Here is a 25,156-nt window from a genome sequence, read left to right on the forward strand (position 1 = left end):
TGTTATTTTCTCCAAATTCCCCTTTCCCTTTCTTGGGGTTTTCAGCTCAGCTTATATTTAAGGGTTGAGAGGTGAACTCCTAATGAGGGTCTGTGGGGCCAGCATCAGCTCCTGTGGAATTCAGTCAAGCCGGACCCTGACACTCTCCTGGCTTCTCTCTCTCCAGGTTTAAAACTCCCAGGCTTCACCAACATTGTACATTGATCATTCCTTCCTTTTTTTGGGAAGTGCTGGGTCCTCCCCAGTGTAGGATTGTAGTCCTTTGTCTCTCTTCCCTGAGTGTTCTTTACTACTCGCTCAATCTTCTTTGTCCTAGTATGGTTGGCTTCCAACCACTGACTAATCTTCAGTTGTTTGCATCCTCTTCTTCTTCTCAGTAATAAGGTTGACTGGTTTGGGATGGTTCTTCTGAATCTGATGTTACTAGTGATTCCTCACAAAGGGGTTTAGGGAGTTCCTTGACAGAACAGCAGTCCTTGTCCCCAAGAGGGGAGTCTCTCCCTCTGAGGTCCCGCTTACCGCCACTCCTAGGGGGAATGTAGCATAGCGGGTCACCTCCCTAGCCTCAAATGGAAGGTCTCCTCTGAGAAGTGACGAAATTCTGTGAATCGTCACAAGGGGGCAGGGCTACTGATAGCAACGCTGGAATGAGGACAGAAGCAGGCACATCAAAAATAAGGACAGCAGCTTTTGAGAGGGGAGCGTCAGACTCCTCTCCCCAATCAGACTGATAAGGCTGATCCTCACCGCAGTGGTCTTAGCTTGAAGAGGAATCATTCCATCTGCCTTTCTTCTTTTTATGGGACGGATTCTTCTTCTTCTGGAAGAGGTAATGCCTAACCCGAAGAGAAGCCACTATGTCTGGCGAGGGGAACTGGCGGACAACGGAGGCAATAAGGGGAAAGCCAACAAAGGCAGAAAAACCCCTTGCTGTGGTTGACAATGTAGGACCAAATCCGGATGTTGAGGAGACAGCAGAGAATCCCAGAAGTAATCGGTGGAGTCCAATGAGAATGCAATGCTCCAAGCAGAGTATAAAGTCCCGACAGCAGATGGCTGTATAACCAGATTCGCTGAGAAGATGAGCAGGGGAAAAAAGAGCACTCGGCTGGTGAGAAGAAACTGTTGAGTGTGCAGGAAGTGGGTAATGCCGGAAGAGAGACCCCGAAGGCCGGGAGGCTGCTTGTGAGTGGGGAAGCACAGGGTAGGAACATTGGAAGTCCGGAGAAGGAAAGGAGAAATCTCCCAGCGCTGGTCGCAGAGAAACGTGGGCCGGTGGTAGCGTGAACCAAAGAGAAACACTGGAGCGCGGGAACTCCGGGGGAGCCAAGATCAAAACCAAGAAACAAGCTTACCAAAGCAACACGAACCTAGGACTAGCATGGAAACCCGTAAGAAACAGAATGGGTTGCAACACGCAGAGGCCTGGAATCAGCACCACATTATGGGATGCTGCGGCGAAGTCTAGAAACACTAGACAGCTGCAGCGCATTCCTAGCGAACGTGACGTGCGTGCCCAATGTGGCTCCTGCAGCGGTCCCATACCCGCCAGGTGTAGCCACACATGACAGGGAGCTGCAGCGAGCTGAGAACGGGCCTTCGGCTGCCACAAGTGAGAGATAAGTTTAGGGATGCATGGCCCGGGAGAGTGCTGAGTGACATGTCAAGGATTCAGAGTGACCGAGCTGTGTGACTCATTGTGTAATTGACGCTCTAGTGGATACTAGTATGACTTCTTACTTAAGCATCAAAAGAAGATTCATTTTGTGGTGTTTGTTAGATTATTAGTTATCATTTTGATATACACAATACAACCATTCAAGAATGTCTTACCAAACTGTGCCCATTAATGATTATTCCAAAACTCTCCTCTCCATCCAGGTCTTCGTCAGGTAAGATGTGTGATTTCTTTTTAGGTGTCTTAATTTGAATGTTTACTGCATCAGTGTCAAAAAAGGACTCCGGTTTCATTATCCGTCTTGCGCTCCTAATGTAGTAACGAAAAAAAAACAACAGTCGGCAATAGAACTGCTATCGAACAAAGAGCAAATCAACACTGACTTCTATTATTGTTATACAGTTCCAAGTCATAATGAGTTAAAAAACAAAATCTTAACACCAGAAAATATCGACAAACGTAATCACAAAATGCTAATAATATCTATCAGATATAGTTACGAAAAAAATAAAACAAATTTTGATGAGCGTTTTCATTAGAATTTACACATTCTAATGCTTGGCGTTGTAATTGCAGGCGATGAAAGAACATGGAACCATTGGGAGGTGGAGATGAGGCCGCAGGGGAGGAGAGGGAGTAATGCTGGATACCACTAGGATGTGTTTTTAATGAGTGCATCTTCTTAAAGGAAACTGTCTGATGAACCATGCTTACGACCAATGTCTGAAGAAGGCTTCCTTGGGCCACCCTAACTTTCCTATAGAAGTTTCTGGTATCTCCTTTTTTCTTATTGGTTCAGATAAGTATGATGTTATGAAGTGCAGCTCGCTGATGCTTTCTGTGTGTATTAATGTTGTCATGATCAAGTCTGACTGGTGGTGATGGGACCTGTTTATAAATAAAGTTTTAAATGAAAACTCTCTGTCACCAGGCACCGTGTCATGAACTTTATGTATCCGAATGCTCCCTAAAATCTGTTTGATACATGTCATTTATTTCAATCACATGCGGTTCTCCAGCCTCCCCTCATACATTAGGTATTTAGAGCCTCTGAAGGGGTTCAGGCACCAACACCTAGTAGACAGAGACTGAGAAATAGTAAAGGGGAGCCTAGTGCCCAAATGATGATGCCATAACACCCATAATGTTCTTATGATGTGTTATAGTTTGTATACACTTTATATACCTTAGTAGGTATCTGCTTGAATGGGGTTATTCGCTCTATGAGCAAAGTTTGTTAAGCGTACGGTTTCCTAACACGGTTGTCCTAGGATTTCTTTTTGTGTACTGTGAGTGCATCTGCCAGACAATTTTGAGAAGGGCCCGTAGGGGTTGGCACTGGGTACATTGATGCAACGTAATGCAAAGTGGTTTTAAAGACCACTTGTTTTTCCATTTGGGAGGCCCCTTAGTGCAGTGTCCTGGAAGACAAGGTGAAAAGGAACAACTTTTATTCAGAGATTATGGAAAGACAGGTTTAATCCTGAAGTGGTGATGTGTGCAGGTCAGAACCACTTGATTCCTGTGTGCTGATATGAACCTAGATAGTCCATGGCATTGCATCATATTATATAATAAAAGGCCAGATTTATGATTGTCCGAAGCCCTCATGTGTCTGCTTCACATGTTACTACCGCTAGATGGAGCTGTTGCCTTATCCATACAACAATAAGACTTCACACAGTAGAGACTGCCCGCTTTACCCGTTATCACCGCTAGAGAGAGCTGTTGCCTTAGAAATACAACCAAATATACTAAATAACATATTGGCACTCTTAGAATCTCTCTCCTCAAACACTTTGTCCCGTGTACACAGGCTTTCACACCAGTATTTATATAATTGCATCTTTCTATTATGAGCAGGCCACTCCCAGACTGTGAATGCTCAAGTTCCTTTTCCTGACACAGCCATGCTCCCCTTCCCCTTCTCTCCTCTTTCGGTGCTATAAAACATCTATGTTCGTTGACATCAAAATACACAAAAACAATCAGTAGGTGAAATAGCAGACTCCCCCTAAAGTGCAGTGAAAGGGTCTTGGAGCAAAACGATTGAATAGTGCAACAATAGGTAATGGAGGCAGGAACAATTGGGAGTGCAATAGCAAGCTCCATCATTGAGTACAACAGCACCCTATGGATGCAAGACTACTTATGGGCGATAGGCGAGGAAGAGGAGGACCCAGAAGCCTTTGTGGGTTATGCAAGTCCCATTGTCCCTGATCCAAGAGGGAGAGAGGGGGTCACACCGGAACAAACCTCGGCAAGGGGGTGGACAAGATAAAACTTGAGTACCGCTAACACCCATGTGTCTTCCCCTATTTTAGATCCTAGGAAGTAGTATGCAAACTGCTACTCTCATAGACACACACAAGTGAGGCGAGGATCACCTGAGTGGAGGGTCACGGGGGGTTGGGAGGAGAATACCCAAGGACGAAACAGGCTAGTCCCCCTTTCCCAATTATACACCAACCCGCTCTTCCTCAACCTTAATGGGGTATTTCCAATCACACCCTATCTCCCCCTCTCCCTTTCCAATACGTGCTGGGACGAAGAAGAGGCAATCAAGAGCAATGAGGATTACCCATAGAAACAACATAGGGATACAAAGTGAGGCTTACCATCTAACACCTTTGAGTTGTTCCACTAATAGAGTCAGGCAAGGGCTTTCACTTTATTTTGACTATTCACACCTGACTCCACTTAACTCTTTACTCCCGCTTAAAACGTGTGGTTCGGCCAAAGAGTATGAGCGAGCTGGAGTTGCTGCTGGGACCAGGAGAGCTAAGGAGCTGGGAGCTGCATTGGGAGAAGCCTGGAGACTCTGGAGGAGATCGGCGTGCCAAGACGCTAGCCCGGTGTGTCTGAGGGGCTGCAGAGTGGCTAGGGGGCCGTGTCTCCAGAGAGCCGGAGTGAGGCAGACTGCAACCTACTGGCCGAGTCCAGAGAATTACTTGTTCCCTTGGGACGTGGGCTGGTCCCAAGCGTATCTGATGGGCAGGTGGTGAGACACTGAGGAGTATGTCCAAGTGTAAACCGAGGAGAGCGCTCGCCAGCGCCGTGTTCCTGGTGGGTTTCCTGGAAGTGAAGATAGAAATTCGGGAGCGTGCAGGTGGCTGGAGTGGCAGTGGAAGCAGACAAGATTTGTAAAAAGAAAGCCTAAGGAAAGAGAGAAGGTAAAGAAAGTGAAAAAAGCAAGACAAATAAAAGCATCAAGAAAGATGTGCTCGCAACACGGAAGTAAAGAGAGATAAGAGGAAAGTGAACCTTAAAGAATATATGGGAAAAGGGTGCAATTGACCCAACAGACTGAAAGTGAGAAAGCGAGAGAAAGCCATGAGAGGGTGCAAGCGAATGGAAACAGAAAAAAGGGAGCGAGTGACCCGACAGATTGGAAAAGTGAAAGTAAAGGCGAAAGAAAGTAAAGAGAGGGTGCGAAAGCAGGAAAAAGAGTTCAAGTGACCCAAATGCAGGAAAAGAGGGTACGAGCGATGCAAAGGCTGAAAAGGGAAAGTGCAAGCGGCACGACAAAGAGAAAGGAAGGTGGAAGGGTGCACAATCAAAGGAATAAAAAAACAGAGTGTGTCAGGAGCACGATAAAGACAAGAGTAGTGTGCAAGAGGCACAGTAAAGTAAGAAGAGGGTGCAGGTGTGCCCAGCAAAAGGAAAGAAAGTTGAAAGAGAAGAAAAACCAGAGTGGAAAGGGCACAGGAGGGAAAGGTGCCAGAAGAAAGATACAAAGTACAAAGAGAGGGGTCAGAAGTCAAAGTGGTCGCGCAGGGGAAGAGCCAAAGCCTGGCGTTTTCGAAAGTCTCTGACACTACCCCATGGAAAGAACTGTGTTAAAACTGTGCATCCTGAAAAAAAGAGAACCTTTGTTTGTAACTAGAGGGGCCTAGGCTTGGGGAAGAGAACCCTAAGAGGCCCACAAGAGACATTGGTGAACTTTGTGAAGAGAGTCCTAGACTTGGGGAATGGAACCCTGAGAGGCCTAACAGGAACTGTGTCTTTTTGTTTGGAACTGGAGGGATTGAAGCTTGGGGAAGGGAACCCCAAGAGACCCAGAGACATTGTGAACTTTATTGGCTTACTGCTAGAGCCCTAAGGGGAAAGTTCTGAGGTCAACCCTTTGAGTTGAACTGTTTTGAACTGGCAGACCTACACCTATTGGCAAGACTACCTGAAACCAGTTGTGGTTTACATTTCTTTTTGACTCACCATGTTTCCTTTAAGAAGACCCCCTATCACATTTGGTTTAAGAGCGAGGGCAAGCATAAGTTTAGAATAGACGATCTTTGGTTTTGGACCTACAGACATCAACGGCCCATAGAAACATCAGTTGAGGGAACAATCCCTTTAGAGTTAGGGCCAGGTAGGCATTACACCAACCCCATAAAGTTTGATACATAAAGGTTTTGAAAGTGTTACTTTTGAGTCTCTGTCTCTCTTGATACTATGCCCGACCCACAAGGCAGCGACAATCTTTGAATGCAATAAGGGCCGGCAATAGCCATGTGAGCCTAATCATTTGAAGTGCAATACCAGCCTATAGAAGCAGAAGCTATCTGAGAATGTCCCAGTAATGCTATGCATATCAAAGAATAACCGCATAGAGGGATATAACCTATGGAGAACAGCCCACCTGTTCAGAAGACTGTGCTGCTAAGATATCCGAACAGTTCATAATAGCTAGGAAAGATGGCGGTGTCACATAGCTCTCGTGTTTCTAGTCAAGGTTTACAGGTGGAGAAATACTCTCTTATTCAGAGCATCGTGTAACCATGAGAAAATGAAGGTTTGTCAAAAACTCCATATCCTAAAGACAATGAAAAGTGATAGGAGGAACAGAAGCCTGCTGATGAACTGAGGGGTAGAGAGGACATCTAAACATAGAGGGCACGCGGGTGTAATTTCCAACATACTTGCAACATACTTGAGATGTAAGAGGTGTATTAAGTTAAAGTATGACTTTTGAAATTTTTTGAATAAAAAAGGGCTATATATCACCTTGCATTGTTAGCTAGACCAGAACAGGATACTCTTAAAACTACCATGGAAACAGAAAGATACAGTAAACACAAGCCATCCTTATTTGGCTATATGTAAATACCTCAGCTCTTCCACCACTTCCTCAGTGCTGTGCCCTTTAATGATGAACACCTCCTTCATCTCGTCTTGAAGCATGTTGCAGGCATACCCAATGTTCGCTGCAGTCTCTGAGAAAAGGACAGAACGGGAGACAAATATGTCATTGCATGTAATATTGCAACATATTTCTGCAGTGATTCGGTGCTGGTAGGAAACTAGACTGGGGTTGATGGAGATAAATGATCGTCACATATCTGAGCATGAGCACTGTCCTATCCAGGGGCATAAAGACAGTTGTAAGCGACTGTAGGTTTTCTTGAAGTCTCCTTTGACTCACCGTTGGTGGCGTGGGCCGAGCTTAAAGCCTTCCACTCACCCGGGCGTGGTAGAGCATGGAGAAGGAACCACTTTAAATACAGTACAGTTAAACAACTTCATGTTAAAACTAAGAGTGCTGTGCACATATTGTGATTAATTACAATATTGAACAAGGCCTGTTTTTAGTACTGAAATTGCATTAGGTGCTTTTGTTTGTGACTTATGGCGTGAATGTAATTGGTAGGTAAAGTTCCATCCTATAGAACAAATGACTTACCTCTTGTTAATGTTCTTTCTGATAAATTTGTCTTTCCGCACTAAGAGATTCCTTATCTTAACCAACTCTCTCCCAACACCATCAACATTTGTAAATGTGTTCAGCCACCAGGGGGCACTATGCTCCATGTCTGCGGACATGACACCACCTATGGCAATGGATATGAATTCATGGGCCGTATATGTGGAACCATTCATGCCTCACGACCCCAGTTCTGCCTTATTTGCTGGCACTCAGGAGCTGGGGCACTGCAGAGCAGCAAGAGGTGAATGAGCTGTCCAACATTAGAGGTAGTTTAGGAGGCTGAGGAGGAATCTGTGGGAGGAAGAAGTAAGCCAGAGGTCTGCATCCTTTGGCTCTCCAGATCTTTTGAACTACAAATCCCATCAGCCCTAATCAGGACAGTCTATGGTGAGGGTTCATGAGATTCGTAGTTCAAAACATCTGGAGCGCTACAGGTTTCAGAGCCCTGGAGTAAGCCATCAGAAGGAATGTTACTGAGAGATGAGTCATGCTTCCTTCTAACCGATTTCTTCCTCACACAGATTGCTTATGTTAGATAGGCCGCCATGACATTACAGAACACTGGAGGAGAGTGGATAGTGAGAAAGCATCATGTAGACCAGAGAACGGAGCCCGCCAAGCCACTGGTAGAAAGAGCCCAGGCACATCCTTCCCAGCCAGATTATAGCACGCTAAAATGCAGCCGATGACCAAGCTCCACGGTAACCAGCAAAGAGTTGCTCATTTTTCCTAATGTCCCTCATCCAAGAGACACGATAGTAGGGAGCCTGCTTGGGATCCCGGTGCTCTCACTATTCCACCTTTGATGGAGGAGGCAGAGGGAAGCACACCGGAAGATAACCCTTGTGTGAAAGATGGAAATCTAACATGACTTTGGAAGGAAGGACATCCTCGCTCACCGGCCTAGAGGAAGCAATGACAATCAGGACGATCATATCAAAGAAAAAGAATCCAAGGGGTCAAATGGTGCCTCCGTCAACACAACATTTAGTTCCCACATCAGAACAAGAAACAAGCACGGAGGAAGCTGGCTTCCAAATAACCCAAGAATCGCATTGAAGAATGACCTCCTAAAAAACGAAGAAGTGGCCAGGTACCCCTTTGCAGTGCCAATCTGCAGGCCCGGCCAGGACAAAAGTAGCAGAAAATTCAAAAGAGCAGAGGCAGGTCAAAAAGTCAAAGCCCAATGTCCCTACACCAAAATTAAACCTTTAGCCGCCCATAGGAATAAATAGAGTTGGGGGCTGGAATAAATCTAGGATGTTAACTGACAAATTCGCCTTTTACCACTGGCTTTCAGCAGTCAGACAAAGGTTGAGGGTGCAAAGATTTAGGTGGAGGACACAACATGAACCCCCACCCCCTGGCATAGGGGAGCAGATCTACCCTCACAGAAAGAAACCACTGAGGACAAATGTTCCAGGTGCCATGTTCTCTGGCCCCAGTTCACAGGTACCAGGAGCATGATAGTCGCAGACAACCACAGTCGAAATAGAACCAGTTGAATTACAGTAAACTGCGAGAGCACAAAATAGAGCAAAGCTCTACTAGAGAATTGAAAGAAACCCAGGGCAAATCTTCTGGGGACAAAGAGGTCCACCTGAGGTGTCTCTCAAAGGGCAAACACTGTGACCAGAACTTGCTGACAAAGTCAAAGTCAAACGCTCAACGCATCTGCAATATCATTCTCCATTCCAGCAAGATGGGCAGCCATCAGAGACACAGTGTTCTACAGTGCCAAGAACCATAGCCTCATTGCTTCACTGCGCAGAGGCTATGATCCCACACCACATTGCTTGTTGTGGCAATGCATGGACACTGTGTGGTTCGTAAGCATCAGGACACATTTGCTTCTCACAGTGGGAGGAATGCCACAATGACTAGCCTGATGCCTTACAGTTTCAGTAGGTTGATGTTTCCATGCCGCTCGGCAGGGGACCACAGATTGCTCACCATTATATCTCCCAGATATGCACCACACTCCTTCAACAAGGCATCCAGGATCACTGTCAACTGAGGGCAAGGGTGATTTCCACACTTTCCAGCACCATAACAGCGCAGACATGCTGCCCTGTAATTGAGATGACTGACAGCAAAGTAGTCACTTAATTAATCTCAAGTGCGACACGATGATGCAGGATGTTATGAGACACAGAAGGTGATTAAAAGCCTAGTCTGGAACCAAGCTCTGTCATCAGAAGAGATTAACCTCTGAAGAAGGTTCACTAACCTATGCTTGTGGGGAAAAGCCCCGCCGGAGCAGGTGTCCACAACTGGCCCGATGAAAGGGAGAGGCTGGGGTGGAGTGATCTGAGAAGTTCAAGGAAAGTCCAAGCTGTGTAGACGATGACAGGAGACAAGTGAGACGACGCAAGATCCGGAGTGCAATCTCAAATTAGCCAATCGTCCAGGTAGAGAAAGACGTGAACTTTTCCCTGCCTGATATATGAGGCCACAACAGCTAACAACTTGGCACAGACCATCAGAGCAGAGGAAAGACGAAAGGTCAGGACCTGGAACTGGAAATGGGTGTTCAGACCCATGAACTATAGGTGCTCTTTGTGCTTGAGATGTCACGGGACATGGATGTAGGTGTCGTGGAGGTCAAGTAACACCAGCCAATCCTGTGTCTCGAGGGCTATGGGCCAAGCTTACCATCTTGAACTTGTCCTTGCACAGATACAAGTTGAAAAGTCTCAAATCCAAGATGGGGTACAGGGCTCTGTCCTTCTCCGGTACTAGGAAACAAAGTGAGTATCAGCCTCTTCCCATCCCTGCAGACAGAATGCACAAGCCTTTTTTGGTTCTCTCTGGAATAATTTGGTGATCAATCTTCAGCCAGAGAGAGTCTGGAGAGGGGAGAGGTGAAAGTAGGAGCAAAGTCCGAGGGCATAGAATAAACGTGAGGCAATATCCCATCCCTGTGAAATGACCTGTAAGGCCCAAGTATCAGATGTGGTGTGTGGAGGCTTCTTGACAAAGACAGCATCCAACCATGGGAGAGCGGTGCGTGAATCCCAATTCAGAGGGAATTTGAGGTCCCGTAGGGATTGGATGCTGATGCAATACTTCCACTATGTGCTCCTCTGCCTATCATGATGGATAAAAATGCTGCTGACCTTGCTTGCAAGAGGGTGCCTGGCCCAGCCACGGTTGGCAAAGCCGGTACGGTTCCAAAAAGAGCAACCACTTCTTGGATTGAAGGAAGGCTGCTGCGCAATGGCTAACCCTACAGACTTTGCTTTACATTTCTCCAGAAACTCATCTGTATCCATCCCGGAAATGGAGTCCCTGTCAGATGGCATATCCAGGAGCTCTGCCTGGGCATCATGGGCAAAACCAACATCTGTATCCACAAATGTCTATGGGTGGCAGAGGCAGCATCCATGGTGCTTGTCCCACTATGCTTCTCTGCAAGGTCAAGGTCCACAGCTGAGTAGAAGTAATGTTTCCACCATGCAGCCAACAGGGCAGCCACCGAGGGACTGAATGGCAGAAGGAACTCTTCCTGCAAGCCCCGGGCCAGAAAATCCATGCTGTAATACTAGACTACTGGCTTCATAGGAGCTGGCAGACCAGAGGTGTCCATGGCCTTTGCTATTGTTTGCTGGGAAGAAGCCTACAGCTTGCCATATGAAGAGGCCTGAGAAAGTGTTCAGACCATTGGCATCTCAAAATGCGGAAGCCAGCTTGATAGAGATAACATCCTGGTCGCAGAACCCATTCGGAAAGTCCTCCACCTCTCCTGAACCCATGTGCTCCCACCCTTAAGAGACAGGGTCACCATCATCATCAAAGAGCCTGTCCCTTTTGGTGATGCATTGGGCTTTCAGAGTTGGATGTGTTGGTGCCAGCCACAGCCAAGAGTGAATCCGAGGAAACAGACAATGGAGATTTGACTCCCAAAGACCGAGCCATGCGATGCTGGAAGGTAGCGTGTCCTGCAAGTGGTATTTGTACATTTGCAGATTCCAGAAAATATGCACATGTGAATTGAATATGAATATGGCTGCAATAATGATGTATTGATGAGGAGGTACCTTTTTTCAAACCAACCCTAGTGCATTATTGAGATTATCACCAGATATAGGTCTTAGTTAAGAATTGGGATGGCCCTATACTGTTTTCATATATGCTCGTGTAGTGTATTGCAAATCTAGTACTTATTTGCAATTTGCCTATTTGCGACTAACTGTTCCTACTCCACCAGACGTCCTACCTCGCTTGGGTAAAGACTGACTGCTCTGCCAGAGCTACCAATAAAGGGAGTTGGGTCTATCTCTTGGTAGGAACTCTGTGTACCATTAGGCTTCATGATTTCATGCCCATAGCCAGGGGGTCGTGTAAACACCTCTAACACATCCAAAAACTGGCACCCAGATTTTGTGATAAGTTACAAGTTGGTTCATTCATTTGACTTCCCCTAGTTATCTTGTTTTGGGGGCTTTTGCTTTCATTCTCATATACATGTGTGTGGTCTGCTGAATGTAGCAAGAATAATGGAGACTGCATCCTCCATCTCACTATCAATTAGTTTGTGATATGGCAAACCCTGTCCACTGCCACCCAACAATGTGCCAGTTTTGCACAGGTAGTCAGTCAGTCAGTCAGTGGCTTCCTCAGTGAAACTAACACATGGTGCCAGTTGAGGTGGAAGTGCAGTAGGCATTTCATCCCTAGCATGTGGGTGGGAAACACACCTCATTTCACACAGGCCACCTGGCATGCCACCATGATCAGAATATAATGTGCTCATTCTGATGCCTGTGTTTCCATTACCACAGAGGGGGACCGATAGCGCATGCGCAAGGTCTCACCTTCTACTGAGATGCTGGGCTATTTTAGCACATGGCAAAGCAAGATCTGGCATTCTTCACAGGTGTGCAGTGATAGACAAGGCAATCTGGGATGCGCGTGGCAGAGGTCAGCAATGGCAGCCACCAGTCTAAACATAGAGTGCGTAAATGTCCCATTCATTTCCCCAGATTGGGCCAGGTTCCTGCTGGTGCTGGAAACCCATCATGCACAACAGAATAGTCCACACCCCGGTGCAGGTAAACTCTGGGGCAGGATTCCCACATAGAGTTTGCCTGCACCGAGAAGCAGAATGCGCAGGTGCCTGAGAAGCCCTTTCATGCATGGTCTTTGAGCTGTTTGCTACACATCTGCGGGGTTCAGAACGAGCCTGTGAGTGGTTATAGGGGTTTCTAACATCACACCAAACCAAGCAGAGTTGCATTTGGTGGGTTTGAATGTTTTAATCTGTATACTGTTGTTTTCCCAAAGTAAAAAAGTAAATTACAAAGAAGTAAATTCGTAGAGAATTAATATTTTTTTTGTTTAGGGTTATAGGGCTAGGAGGATAGCTGGGATTTATGGTGTTGGGGGAGGAAGGAATAGGGAGAGGGGCCCACCCAATTAAAATATATTTTTTTAAAAATCCAAAGCAATGTTATCGAAGTTAATTACAAGGTAATTTGCTTCGGCAAAACACCATATAACCCATCTGATCTACATATGGAACAAGCTACTTACCTGTAACTGTTGTTCTCCAGCATGGGTCTGGCATGGATTCACATGCTCATGAATATTACCCATCAGGCTGGGAATCCTCGGTAAAAGAAAAATAGTTTTGCTTTCACTTACAAACTGTATTTCTCCTTTAAATCAATCACTGCCCTCTGGGTCCTACTGCCCTATCCAATGACAGTCCTCTCCCTAAGCCCCTCCTCTGGCAGCAACCTTCAGATTTGGTAAGCACGTAAAGTGGCAGTATGACCAAGTAGAGCCGCAGTGGGGTTGGAGAGAAGGTTCACATGTGAATCCATGCCAGACCCATGCTGGAGAACAATCGTTACAGGTAAGTAACTTGTTCCTACTGCAGCATGGGGTTTGGCATGGGTTCACATGCTCATGAATAACGAATACATAGAAGTACAACGTTTACACAACCCTGGGAGGTGGCAAGACTCAACAGAAGCAATTAACTCTTACCTCGGGAACAGACTCACCTCAAGCGAACAGGTCGCATAGCACTGCTTGGCTGACTCTGGACTCCTCCATGGAATCCCTGTCGACACAGTAGAACTTCGTGAAGGTATGCGTGGGCCCCCAACTAGTAGCCTTGCAGATGTCTAGCAGGGGCACACTGTGCCATTGTCGCAGCGATCGCTCTGGTGGAGTGGTCTCTCGGACGTCCGGGTAGTGGTCGGTTCGCAAACCGATGATAGGCGTTATGCAGCCAGAGAGCCACCTTGAAATGGAAGCCTTGGACAAGGCCTTCCCATGATGCACAGGACCAAAGTTCACAAACAGTTGTCAAGTCTTCCAAAAACTCTTTGTGCGTGTGTCAGATTCTCAGTTGAGAAGGATACGAGTAAGACACAGAGCCGGAAGTAACTTATCAACTTTTAAACTTTATTAACGTTGGGTTTTTTCAACTTGAAAGGATACGTGTTGATGAAGTGGCCTCAGGTCCCAGGAGAAGTCTCTGTTTTTGGTGGGGTAAGTATTACAGTGAGTTTGCAATTTCACATTACACTTCTTACTTCTTTTCGCCTTTCTTTACAGTATTGTCCATTACTCTCAAACGCTTCCTTTTCTTTGTTTTTAAACTGTTTGTTAAAATTGAGTCGTGGTGCTTAATACAGTTTCTTGTGTACTTATATTTCAGTACCTCTCACTATCAGTATTCTTCTTCAAGGACTTATAAAGTAATGTCACAATAACCTTCTCTTGAGGAACGTTACTTCATTTTGTTACCATTTCCTTTCTATTTCTGTGGTGATGTTTGCTTTTGCTCTGTACGTTTCCTTAACACACTCACTATTTGTTTCTCTCCACAGAGTAACTTGTTCTGTCTGCAGCGGTTGGGGCCAGGGAGAATACACGTACTTTGCTGTAGTACGGTTTCTCCAGCGAGAGCTTCAAACAGCACCACATTTATCATACGAGCTGTGAAAGCCGTGTCTTCTCCCCTGGCCCTCCCTTTTCTGGGCGTCGCCTCTCTCTGATTGGTTTACTCTGGCCTCATCCCTCATCAGGCTACGCTCCTCACTCTTCCGCTTAGGGGCGTCAACAACGCCCCGATTGGACGTTCGTTATTCAGCTGCTTCCCAGCTGATCGAAGTTGCTTTCGGTGCCGCAGAGGATAAACAAACACGCTCCCTCTGTGCCTTGGAGCTTTAGAGCCGTTGACTAAGGGCCGCTCCTATTACGTACGTAACAGTCTTCTCCTTGGCTGATACAGTTATACAGGTATACCTCACAAACGATTCACGCCACGAATAACCTCTTCATCAAGCGCAACGGCGCAACAGTGTTATTTTTAACTTGTATATATTTCTTCCTCATCAAATTTCAGTATGCCCACTCGTAACGGACACTTTCACTGCCTTCCTCGTCCTTCTCCTGGCAACAACAAAAACCCAGGAAAAAGATTAAAATAAAGGTTCTTCGCTCTTCAGCCTTGTCCTATTGGGACAAAAGGCTGTCAATCATTTACTCTAATTACTACCCTGGTAACTTCAAGCCCTCCCACTTCTGGTCAAGCTGCTACTGCTAAGGTCTTTTTGCATGACAGGTTCATCACAGCGTGTCACTTAGAACTTCAAGGAACGAGCAACGTCCAACGAGTGCAAGGCCCTATCATCCAGTGATGAAGGCTTAGAGAAAAAAACAGGTAACACCAAAGGCCCGTTGAGGTGGAATTCTGACGGAACCTTCCGATTGAAAGAGGGGTTGTCTGCAGCACCACCCTCGATTCATTGAAAGTCAGGTATGATTGTTTGCAGGATAAGGCCAGGATCTCACCCACCCTCCTGGCGGTGGTGGTGGCCACAAGGAAAGCCGTTTTCCATGGGAGGAACTTCAGAGGGGCCTGATGCTTAGGCTCGAAGGGGGCCCCCCATGAGCCTTGTCAAAAGCACATTTAGTTCCAACGTCGGGGCAACAGCCTTCACTGGCAGGAAAAATCGAAAAGGTCCTTTGAGGAACTCCTTGACTAGTCGATAAGACCAAAGTGAAGGCCTTCCAGGGGACCTGGTTTAGCTGGAGATAGCCGCCAGATGTACCTTTATAGAGGCGTGTGTGAATCTGTGGGGCTGTGACCCTCAGAGGGGTAAGCTTCTGAGACCGGCACCACACAGCAAAACACTTCCACTTGTGATGTAGCACTTCAAAATCAATGACACCCTGGCCTTGGTGAGGACCTCTCTGCAGTCCGCAGGCAACTCATGTCCTCCAAACTCTAGGGTTGCAGGAGCCAAGCCCTCAGGTTCAGTGATCCTGGTTCGTGATGAAGGATTGCGCCTCGTTCTCTGGTGAGAAGATCCGGAACCACTGGCAGCTTGACCGGAGGCGACACCGACAGGCTCAGAATGTCTGGGCACCAAATGTGCCTCGGCCATGGTGGGGTGATGAGTATCATCCTGCATTGACACTGTCTGAGTGTGTTGATGACTCCTAGCAGGAGAGGGAACAGAAACAAACGTGTACAGAATCAGCCCTTCCCTTGGGAAAGAGAATGTGTCCCCCCGGCTCCTTGGTTGATGGAATCTGCTGGCAAACATCTGGCATTTGGAGTTCGCTGCCGTCGCAAATAGATCAATCTGAGGCCTGCCCCACTTGGCGAAGAGGCCGTCCACCTGGTCCTGCCAAAGTTTTCACTGTGACAGGAGCATAATTCCCTGTTGAGGGAGTCTGCCATGGTGTCCTTGACTCCTGCTAGGTGAAGAGGGACGAGAACCATCTCTTGTCTGACGGCCCAGCACCACAAGTCCTGTGCTTCCTTGGAGAGTCCTAGGGATTGAGTGCCCCTCTGTTTCCTGATGTAGAATATGATGGTGGTGTTATCCATGAAGATCCTCACCAACTTGCCCTTCAGAGATGGAAGGACCGACTTGAGGGCCCAGAACACTGCCCACAGCTCAAGGATGTTGATTTGGAGATCCTTCTCCTCTGGCCGCCACAGGCCTCTGGTGTGCAGATGTCGGTGTGGGATCTCCAGGTTTCCAGGTAAGCGGCCGTGGTGACTGTCTCCTTGTATGTAGGGGTTTGAAACACTGTGACCCGGCCGATGTTGGAACGGACACCCCACCACCCTATCACCTGACGGAACTCCTCCTCGAGCGGGATCTTGTCCGCAAATCTTCCGGACACCTGTATCCAGCGAGCGTCCAGGCATCCTGCAGAGCCAGATGAGGTAGCTGTAGGACGACATCATGCTGAGCAATGACTTGATGATTCACACTGCGACCAGTTAGGACACTGTATTGAGTCTGGCTACTAGGAACAGCACCTTCTGCGATGGTGTTAAGCAGGACTTTGGATAGTTGATGGCGAATCCAAGATCCGTCAATAGCTGGACAGTTGCCTCTGTGTGTCCGATGGCCAACTCCCATGAGCGGGCCCAGATGAGTCATCAAGGTATCGGTATAAATGTATGCCTTGTAGACGTAGATGGGCCGCCACCGGAGCTAGGCATTATGTGAAGACTCTGGGGGCTAACGTCAATCCGAAAGGCAGAGCTTTGAACTGGTAGTGCTGACCTGCAGTACGAAACGCAGAAACCTTTGATGTTTTTTGTGAATGGGGAGGTGGAAATAGGCGTCCTCCAGGTCCAGCGACATCAAGAAGTCTCCTTCCTCCAGTTGGCTGAGCATGTGCTGCAACATGACCATCCTGAACTTTTGGGACTTTGTATTTGTTGAGACGTCGCAGGTCTAGGATGGGCCTCCAGCCCCCTGTCATCTTTCTGACCAGAAAGTATCTGGAATAGAGTCCGGATCCCTGGAGCCGGTGAGGAACTAGCTCGATCGACCCTTTTTCGCAACATGGCCAGCACATCTTCCAGGGGCGGAGGGATGTGTTGCTCCTGACGGGTAGTCGGAGGGATCTGTGGACACCTGTGTTGAAACTCCAGGGTGTGCCCCTGGGCGAGAGGGACCAGCACCCATCTGTCGGTGGTGATCTTCTTCCACTCTCTGGTGGACTTTGTCAGTAGGCCGCCCATCAGGGTGCACGTGTGGGGGCCGGACGTCCCATCCGGTTCTGGCCTGTTTCGGAGCCGGCGTCCTGCAATGTGGGTGATGGCAATGCTGTCCTCCGCTACCGTAGGCCTGGAAATGGCCTCTGTAGGCTTCCTGAATCATGGATCTGGAGGGCTGATGGTACAAAGAGGAGAAACCTTTGGAAGACCTGCTTAACTTTTCCCTGGAGAAGCAAAAAGAAGAGCGCTGCTGCTGGAGAGTGTCCAGGGAATGGGCCATCTCTGTATCTGCCTTGATGGCCTGGAGGGACTCATCGATGACCTTCCCAAACAAGTTCTCTCCTTCAAAGGGCCAACACCTTCACCTGGACCGCCTGTGGGAAATGCGTGGCCTTCATCCAGCTTTGTCGATGAAGGCAGACACTGTTCCCCATCTGCCAGAACCCATTGTCAGTGTCGTCCAACACCACTGTAATGGTGTCATCAGATGCTACTTCCACTTCCTGGAAATGAGTGATTGCCTCCATCCACTTATCGTCATGGATGAACTCCAGAATAGGCCCCACCCCAGCTTGTACCACAGTTCCATGTCATACCTGGCTAGGATCACCAGTGCGTTGGTCGCTTTGATAGCGGACGCTGCGGTGTAATCACCTTTCTTCCCATGGCGTCCATCTTCTTCCCCTCGCTGTCCAGGGGGACTGAAGACGATGAGCTCGGGTTAGCTGACTGTTTCCTTGTGCCTGCCAATACCACTGAATCCGGCGATGGTTTGTGACCTCAGGCACTTGGGTGTGGAGTACGGCACCCGATACTTAGCCTATCCTATTTGGCTGGAGCCATGCAAGGGTTCTTCATAAGGGCTAGTACTTCTTCCCACACGTCATCCAGAAGGGGCGCCACCATGATTGTCTTTCTCTTGGCCTTGGCCTTGCGATTCTGGCTTTTGTTTGCCAGTAGTGGCAGATCTGCCAGCAGGTCAGGTCTGCCGGGAGATCCGTGCACCCAGCGGCCAACTTGTGTTACCCCGGCCCAAAAAAATGTCAGTGCTGGAATTAGCAGCATTTGCACTGGCATTAACTCCTAATGAGCCCCATTGTGCCTAAATGTAAACAACCATTTGCTTTGTAGAATGTGCAGATGCCCTCTTACCTTGTTTGTCCCCAGTGAGCACCCATATCTTAATGTTGGCCTTGGTTAGCGTTTCAATCGTCTGTGGAACACCGTCCTGCAGCTTGTCCTCAATGGCGGAGGCCCCCAGCAACTGCAGAGAACACAGCGTAAACGTTTTGTTAATGAAAAGCTTATTTTTTAAGGAAACGTTATTCCACGCTACTTTATTTCTTTATTTGTATATTTCTATAGCGCACCAAACCCGTGGGCATTAAATAGGAAAACAACATCTGTCATCAAAAGAAAGTTTTACATGATGTGATTTCTGTGATTACCTCTTTCTGTCACATGGGGATATGTGTTCAAGTCTTGCAGAACAATGTGAGTGTACCCCTTACCAGCCCACTGCTTGGGAAATTCATAGACATGACCACTGGCAAGGTTACAACTGCTCCTGAAAGTAGATGCCCGGGAGGATAGCTCAGAGGAAACGTCTTCGCCTTGGGAGCAAAATGACACAGAGCAACACAGGTTCGATCCCTGGGTTCGTGCTTAGAAACCTCTGGGTAATAAGCACGTCATGCCAATGCCAGCCATTATTGACAGGAATAATTCTGTTTTGCCCAGTCTTCCTTTGGCATGGTTAAAAACAAACACTGTTCCTGCCAGATTCAACCAATTATACACTTTTCTCATGAACACAGTTCTAAAAATTATCTGAGGCCAATTTAAAAAACAAAAGGACATATTCAGCATCTATTTCATCAATAAACAAAAATACAAACACACAAATTACAAAAACATACTAACATTTTCATCATTATACAAAGTGCAGAAACTACACTGGGCCTGAGTAGGAGTTAACCGGTCCAGAGTTAACGTGCCGGTAATTCTGTTTTGTGGCACGTTAGGTTTGCTCGTGGGGGTGGCCTGATTTACCTTCATTCAAGAGCTGGAGGTAACTCAGGCACCTCACTGGCAAAAAACAGAGACAAGTGACCACAGCTCAAGGGTATTTATTGAACTTTAACAGGGGTGTGACAAACACCTATCTAAACCTAAATCTACAGATGGGAGCAAGCTACGACCATCAAATAATAATAATGCAGTCCTAGTGGCGTCTCGTAAAAAAAGAAAAAAAGGGCACATACCAACAAAAAAACACTGCCAATCCCTACCACTAAATACAAAAAGGGAAATTATGTGTCGGGATGTTCAGGCCGTTGGCCTCACTTCCCCACGTTTTCAGCACGGGACAAGGCAGTTCACTCGAGCATAGCACACTCTCTGGCTTCTTTAGCACGAGGACACAATTTCATTACCAGCATCAGGGTCTTCTGTGCCCAAGTCTCTTAAGTTATCAAAGTCTCTTGATGCAGAGGGCCTGATGTACCAAAACAAACGAAAAGTTCCTTTTCTCTTACAAGCCCTCAAGTTAGGTGAGTCACTCTTCACCCTGAATCCCCCTCAGCCGGGCTCAGATCCCCTTCTCCAATGTTCAGAGGATATCCTTTCTCAGGAGACTCATGGTTCACCCCGGATGCCCCTCAGCCGGGCTCAGATCCTTTCTCTTACACAACTAGTCTCCCTCAGCCGGGCTCGGACCTATTGCAGTTCGTATTAGCTATCAACGACATTCAAATATGCACAGGATTTAGCTAGACCTGTTGCCGGACCACTTTGATTTCACAATTCATATTTTGCATTTGCCACCTGTCAGTTGGGTACCTAACAGAGACCTTTGAATGAGCACATCCGTGGTGCCGGACCACTCTGTATATGGTAACTATCTTGACTTCAAAAGTTCAGTCACTCCTTGGATGTTCAATTATATTTCCTTCGCTCCTCACATACACTTCACACACTGTTGTCTTCAGATTGCTAAATACAAAGTTGCTGCTTGCAACCTTGGTTCTAGCATAGACCGGTCTGCTATCAGTCTTCCCGATTCACCGGCTCTGCTGACTTTACTGGTGCTGCTTTGTTGTAGGAGCCAAGGACAGTACCACAGCGGCAATCGCTCCTCCCCACCTTGGCTATCGATGCTGGAGAGCCCCGGGTACCTCTGGCACACAATGCAATGTTCTTCCGCTTTAATTCTGGGTCTAATGTTTCTTATTCTCGAGGGCTTGTGAAAGTAGTGGTTTTCCTCTGAAAAGGAAAAGGGCACTAACCTCCTTGCAACCCTCTCTGGTCTTGCCGTCTTTCTCCTCATATTATCCATGTGGGGAAGTGTCATGGAAGTCAGGTGTGGGTAATTATCAGTAACTGCCTGACTCTGCCTGCTCCTTGTGTTGGGACATGTCAGGTGTACGGCTCAGGTGTTAGTCCGTTTTCTCTCACAGTGAGCTGTCCGTGAGAAAGTGTTTGTGTCGGAAAAGAGGGTGTGGGGCGTTGTGTTCCTATGTATCCTATCGATAGGATACGGAAAAGGTGTTACCGGCAAGGTCTACCGCGTCTCACCATCCAGTGCCCCACTCCCCAAAAAGCCCCTTATCCAGGTGATCCTCCCGCATTGGTCCACCCCCAGGAACTGGATCCAAAAGCGATGACTGTGTCCTGGCCACCTGGATGACAGATCCCCAGGGACTAGCGGGTGAGACACCTTCAGGTTTCTCACATATGGCAAAACTAAAGACAATGCTGTTCAATTCTGTCCCTGTTTTTTCCTCAACTACAGATCTGGGAAGGTGGCCCCATGCATACAACATGCTACTCCAGCTTTCAGCCACAGATTTCCAGACCTGGGATTCTTTCAACGAATTAACAGTGCATCCTGAGTGTAGTAGTCTTTTTTCAGTATATTTAAATCTTATGAATACCGACTGATGCCTGATATTTGGGAGAATTTCTTGACTGCCATACGAAAGGAACAGACATATGCTAACATTAGTAAGAGGAGAAAAACAAAAAAGGAACAAAGGAAGACAGAGATAGCAAAAGAAGCTCAAAACTGGAGCAATGTTAGGTTATTAGAAGATGGCCAATGCACCAAGATTAACATTACCTATAACCATGTTGGTAAACTTCAACCAAACAAGACTTAAACCCCCTGATACCAATGATTTGTATACTCCAAGACTGGAATCATGGTGCCTAGTGAAGGTCTCTGGTCACACTATATGAAAACGTGGAGAGAAAACAATCCTTGAAAACATGATGGGTTGTTGTTGGCATGATTATTTTATGATATAACATCTTTAGTCACTTCTCTTTTAATGATTTCCTAACATTGCAGATATTCCTACTGGACCACCAGCACATTTCTAAGGAAAAAGGCGAATAGCCTATTCACAGTGCTCTAAAAATGTCTGCTGTAAGATTCTCTGCACTACAGACACTGTGAAAGATACCCCACTCTGCATACACTGTGTAGGATACTGCATACTTCACAAACTCTGTAAGATATCCACACTGCACACACACCCTGTGCAGATAACACATACTGCACACAGTGTGTAAGATACCCCACACTGCACACACACACACACACACTGTGCAAGATACTGCATACTGCACACACTGGGCAAGATATTGCATACTGCACACAATATGTAAGATACTTCACACACTGTGTAAAATACCCCAGGTTGCACACACTATCTAAGATACCACATACTGCACACACACTGTGTAAGATACCCCACACTGCACACACACTGTGCAAGGTACCGCATACTGCACACACTGCGCAAGATATTGCATACTGCACACACTCTGTAACATACCCCACACACTACGTAACATACAGCACGTTGCACAAACTGCAAGATTCTGCATACTTCACACACTGTAAGATACCCCACGCTGCACACACTGTATAAGATACTGCATACTGTACACACATATGCAATATACTGCATACTGCACACACTGTGTAAGCTACCCCACAATGCACACACTGTGTAAGATATCGCATACTGCACACACTGTGTAGGATACCCCACATTGCACACACTGTGCAAGATACCGCAGGCGGCACACACTGTGTAAGATACCGCATGTTGCACACACTGTGAAAGGCGCTGTATATTGCACACACTGTGTAAGATACCCCACACTACACAGACTGCGCATACTCCATGACCCCCACCATGGAGATCTGTCCGATGTCCAGGACTGGGCAGACCCTTCCCTGCGGCTAGGGTGCGGGCTGGCAGCACGCTCCGGTGGCTGTGATTTGGGCATTGGACGGCTGAGAGCCTGGCACTCGGTGGGTGTCAGGTGGTGTTTTCAACATCTACTAAATTTGTTCCAATTCGATTTGGTGTTGTGGGCCTTTTATCCTTGTGCCAAGCCACCGAAGCATTGAGCTATGCAAGCGTGGGTCTCTATGCCTCTGTGCCAGCCTCCACCGTCACATGAGTTGCTACACAGAAAGCCTTTCATACACCAGGCAAAGAAGCAGAAGGTTTTAATAATGGCTCTATTTAGTTGAAGGAAGCGCTGATGGAGCGTGGCGAGGCAGTCTGGGCGCCATGCGTAAGGCACATCAGGATAGCTCAGCGAATGAAGTGCTGACTCTTACACCGGAGTGTCACAACCTTCATACTTCTGAGGTCGAGAAAGTATTGAGTTATTGGTTATTAATAACACCTATAGTAAAGCTCCAAGAAGCCATTTAGTTCATCGTCTGCACTATATACATTGTACACAGAAAAACTGACGAAGCAACTTTGATAAATAGACAGGGAGAGTTAATTGAAAACCTTAATGCTGCTGCCTTTTCATTCCAGCATCTCAAACCTGCGTGGTCTGCACGTATTTGAATTGGGTCCAAACTATAGTAAATGGCACCAGCATTCTGAACCTGGAGTAGTAGGAAGTCTGTTTATTTCCCAGTACCAGTGTACATCCATCCGCCATCTGTCCATGCATTGCTCCATTCACTCTTTCACGAACACCTTTCTCTATCACACAGACACATTAATTTCTGAATAGCGTGGCCATCTTTACCTTTTGAATTTTTCTGCTATTGCCATTGTTCTCAATAATGTTCTCTGTGACTCACAGCAGTAAGCTACTGTATCCATCTTTCATGCCTAAAGAGTAGATGCTCTTACTGGAACATGAACAAATAGTTGTTCTTGGTGGGATTGTGAGTGCTGAGCATAATTAATGTCTTCATACTCTTTTGAGTGAACAACAAAGCATCTCACTAGACATTGCAAGAACACACAGAGGACATCACATTTTCAGTTACCTGAGGATAAGAAGTACAAGTGCAAATGTAACCATGAGGTGAAACTCTGCTATTACTGTAACCTAAGCACTAAGAGTACTATTTATTTATTTATTTATTTATTTATTTACATTTGTTGAGCGCACATCAGACCAAAGGCATCGTGGCGCTTGTTACAGTGTTGCTTATACTTAGTTACATATATTTAGGTCCGTAAGTGTTACATTGTACGCAGATATCATTACATATATACATTGCTTGGCAAGTAGCTGGGAGCGAATGGTTAGTTGAAGAGGGTAGTTTTAAGTTTTTTGCGGAAGGAGGAGAGCGATGTTTCAGCTCTGAGATCAGTGGGGAGGGAATTCCATAGCTTAGGTGCGAGGAAGGGGAAGCCTATACCTCCTGCCTTGGTCCTGTTGATGCGAGGTACAGTGAGTTGATTGGTGTATTGTTGTCTGGTCGGTCTAGTGGATTGGGATCTGTATAGAGTGTCCGATAGGTACGAGGGTGCTGTGAGGTTGATACATTTATGAGTGGTGGTGAGAATTTTGAAGGAAATGCGGTCCTTGACTGGGAGCCAGTGAACTGTCTTCCTGGCTTGTGTGATATGGTCTCTTTTTGGTATGCTGAGTGCTGCTCTAAGGGCGTTGTTTTGAGTTGTTTGGAGCCTAGATATGTTTTTCTCAGAGGTGCCGGCTAAGAGTGCATTACAGTAGTCCAGTTTGGCTCCTATGGTTGCTCTGGCGATGGATAGGCAGTTATCCTTGGTTAGGAATGGTTTTATTGCATTGATGAGTTTAGTGCTCAGTGCGGAGGCCGATGATACTATGGCGCTGACTTGTTTGTCCATGGATAGGGTCGTGTCTAGGTGAACCCCAAGTGTTTTGACCGAAGATAATACTGGATGATGCAGTTATCTATGTTGAAATTGAGGTATAGTGGGTTAAGGTTGGAGAGTATTGATTTCTGGCCTAGAAAGAGGATTTCGGTCTTATCTCCGTTCAGACAGAGGCCGTTAGTAGCCATCCACGCTTGTATGGTGGAGTAGATTTGTTGTAGAGTAGTGGCGTCTTGAAGAAAATGTCCCGTAAGGGGAAGGAGAACCTGAGTGTCCTCAGCGTAGTTTGTGTACGTGATCCCAAGTTCGTCCAGTTTATCAAAGAGAGGGTTGGTAAAGAGGTTATAGAGCGTGGGGGCAGTACATGAACCTTGTGGGACACCGCATTGGATGATGGAGGGTGCTGCGTGAGCTGTGTTAGAGAACACTTACACAGCTCTACCCTCTAAAAATGAGGTCACCCATGATTCTGCATCTTTAGAGAAGTGCGCTGCATGTGTAAGATGGCTGGTAAGTGTGTTATGGTCTACCAGGTCAAACGCGGCTGAAAGGTCGAGGAGGAGGAGGAGGGCAGGCTAGCCTTTGTCCAGGATGTTGGTGATTTCGATTTTTAGGTCTAGAAGGGCAGTTTCGGTTCCGTGCCCCTTGCGGAA

At 46.9% G+C, this 25,156-nt stretch overlaps 1 protein-coding gene across 1 annotated transcript in view; it reads right to left on the reverse strand.

The window, feature by feature from the left end:
• LOC138511251 (phospholipid-transporting ATPase ID-like) overlaps positions 1 to 25,156 on the reverse strand; it is a 668,434-nt gene that overhangs the window by 79,365 nt on the left and 563,913 nt on the right. Inside the window, exons 19-21 of the mRNA XM_069626794.1 lie at positions 18,523 to 18,634; positions 6,786 to 6,891; positions 1,834 to 1,987 (exon numbers count right to left, since the gene is read on the reverse strand). Of these exons, the coding sequence (XP_069482895.1) occupies positions 1,834 to 1,987; positions 6,786 to 6,891; positions 18,523 to 18,634 (372 nt within the window). The remainder of the gene's footprint in view (positions 1 to 1,833; positions 1,988 to 6,785; positions 6,892 to 18,522; positions 18,635 to 25,156) is intronic.

The sequence above is a fragment of the Ambystoma mexicanum genome, chromosome 6p (assembly GCF_040938575.1).
Source record: "Ambystoma mexicanum isolate Mex_15411 chromosome 6p, UKY_AmexF1_1, whole genome shotgun sequence".
NCBI lineage: Eukaryota > Metazoa > Chordata > Amphibia > Caudata > Ambystomatidae > Ambystoma > Ambystoma mexicanum.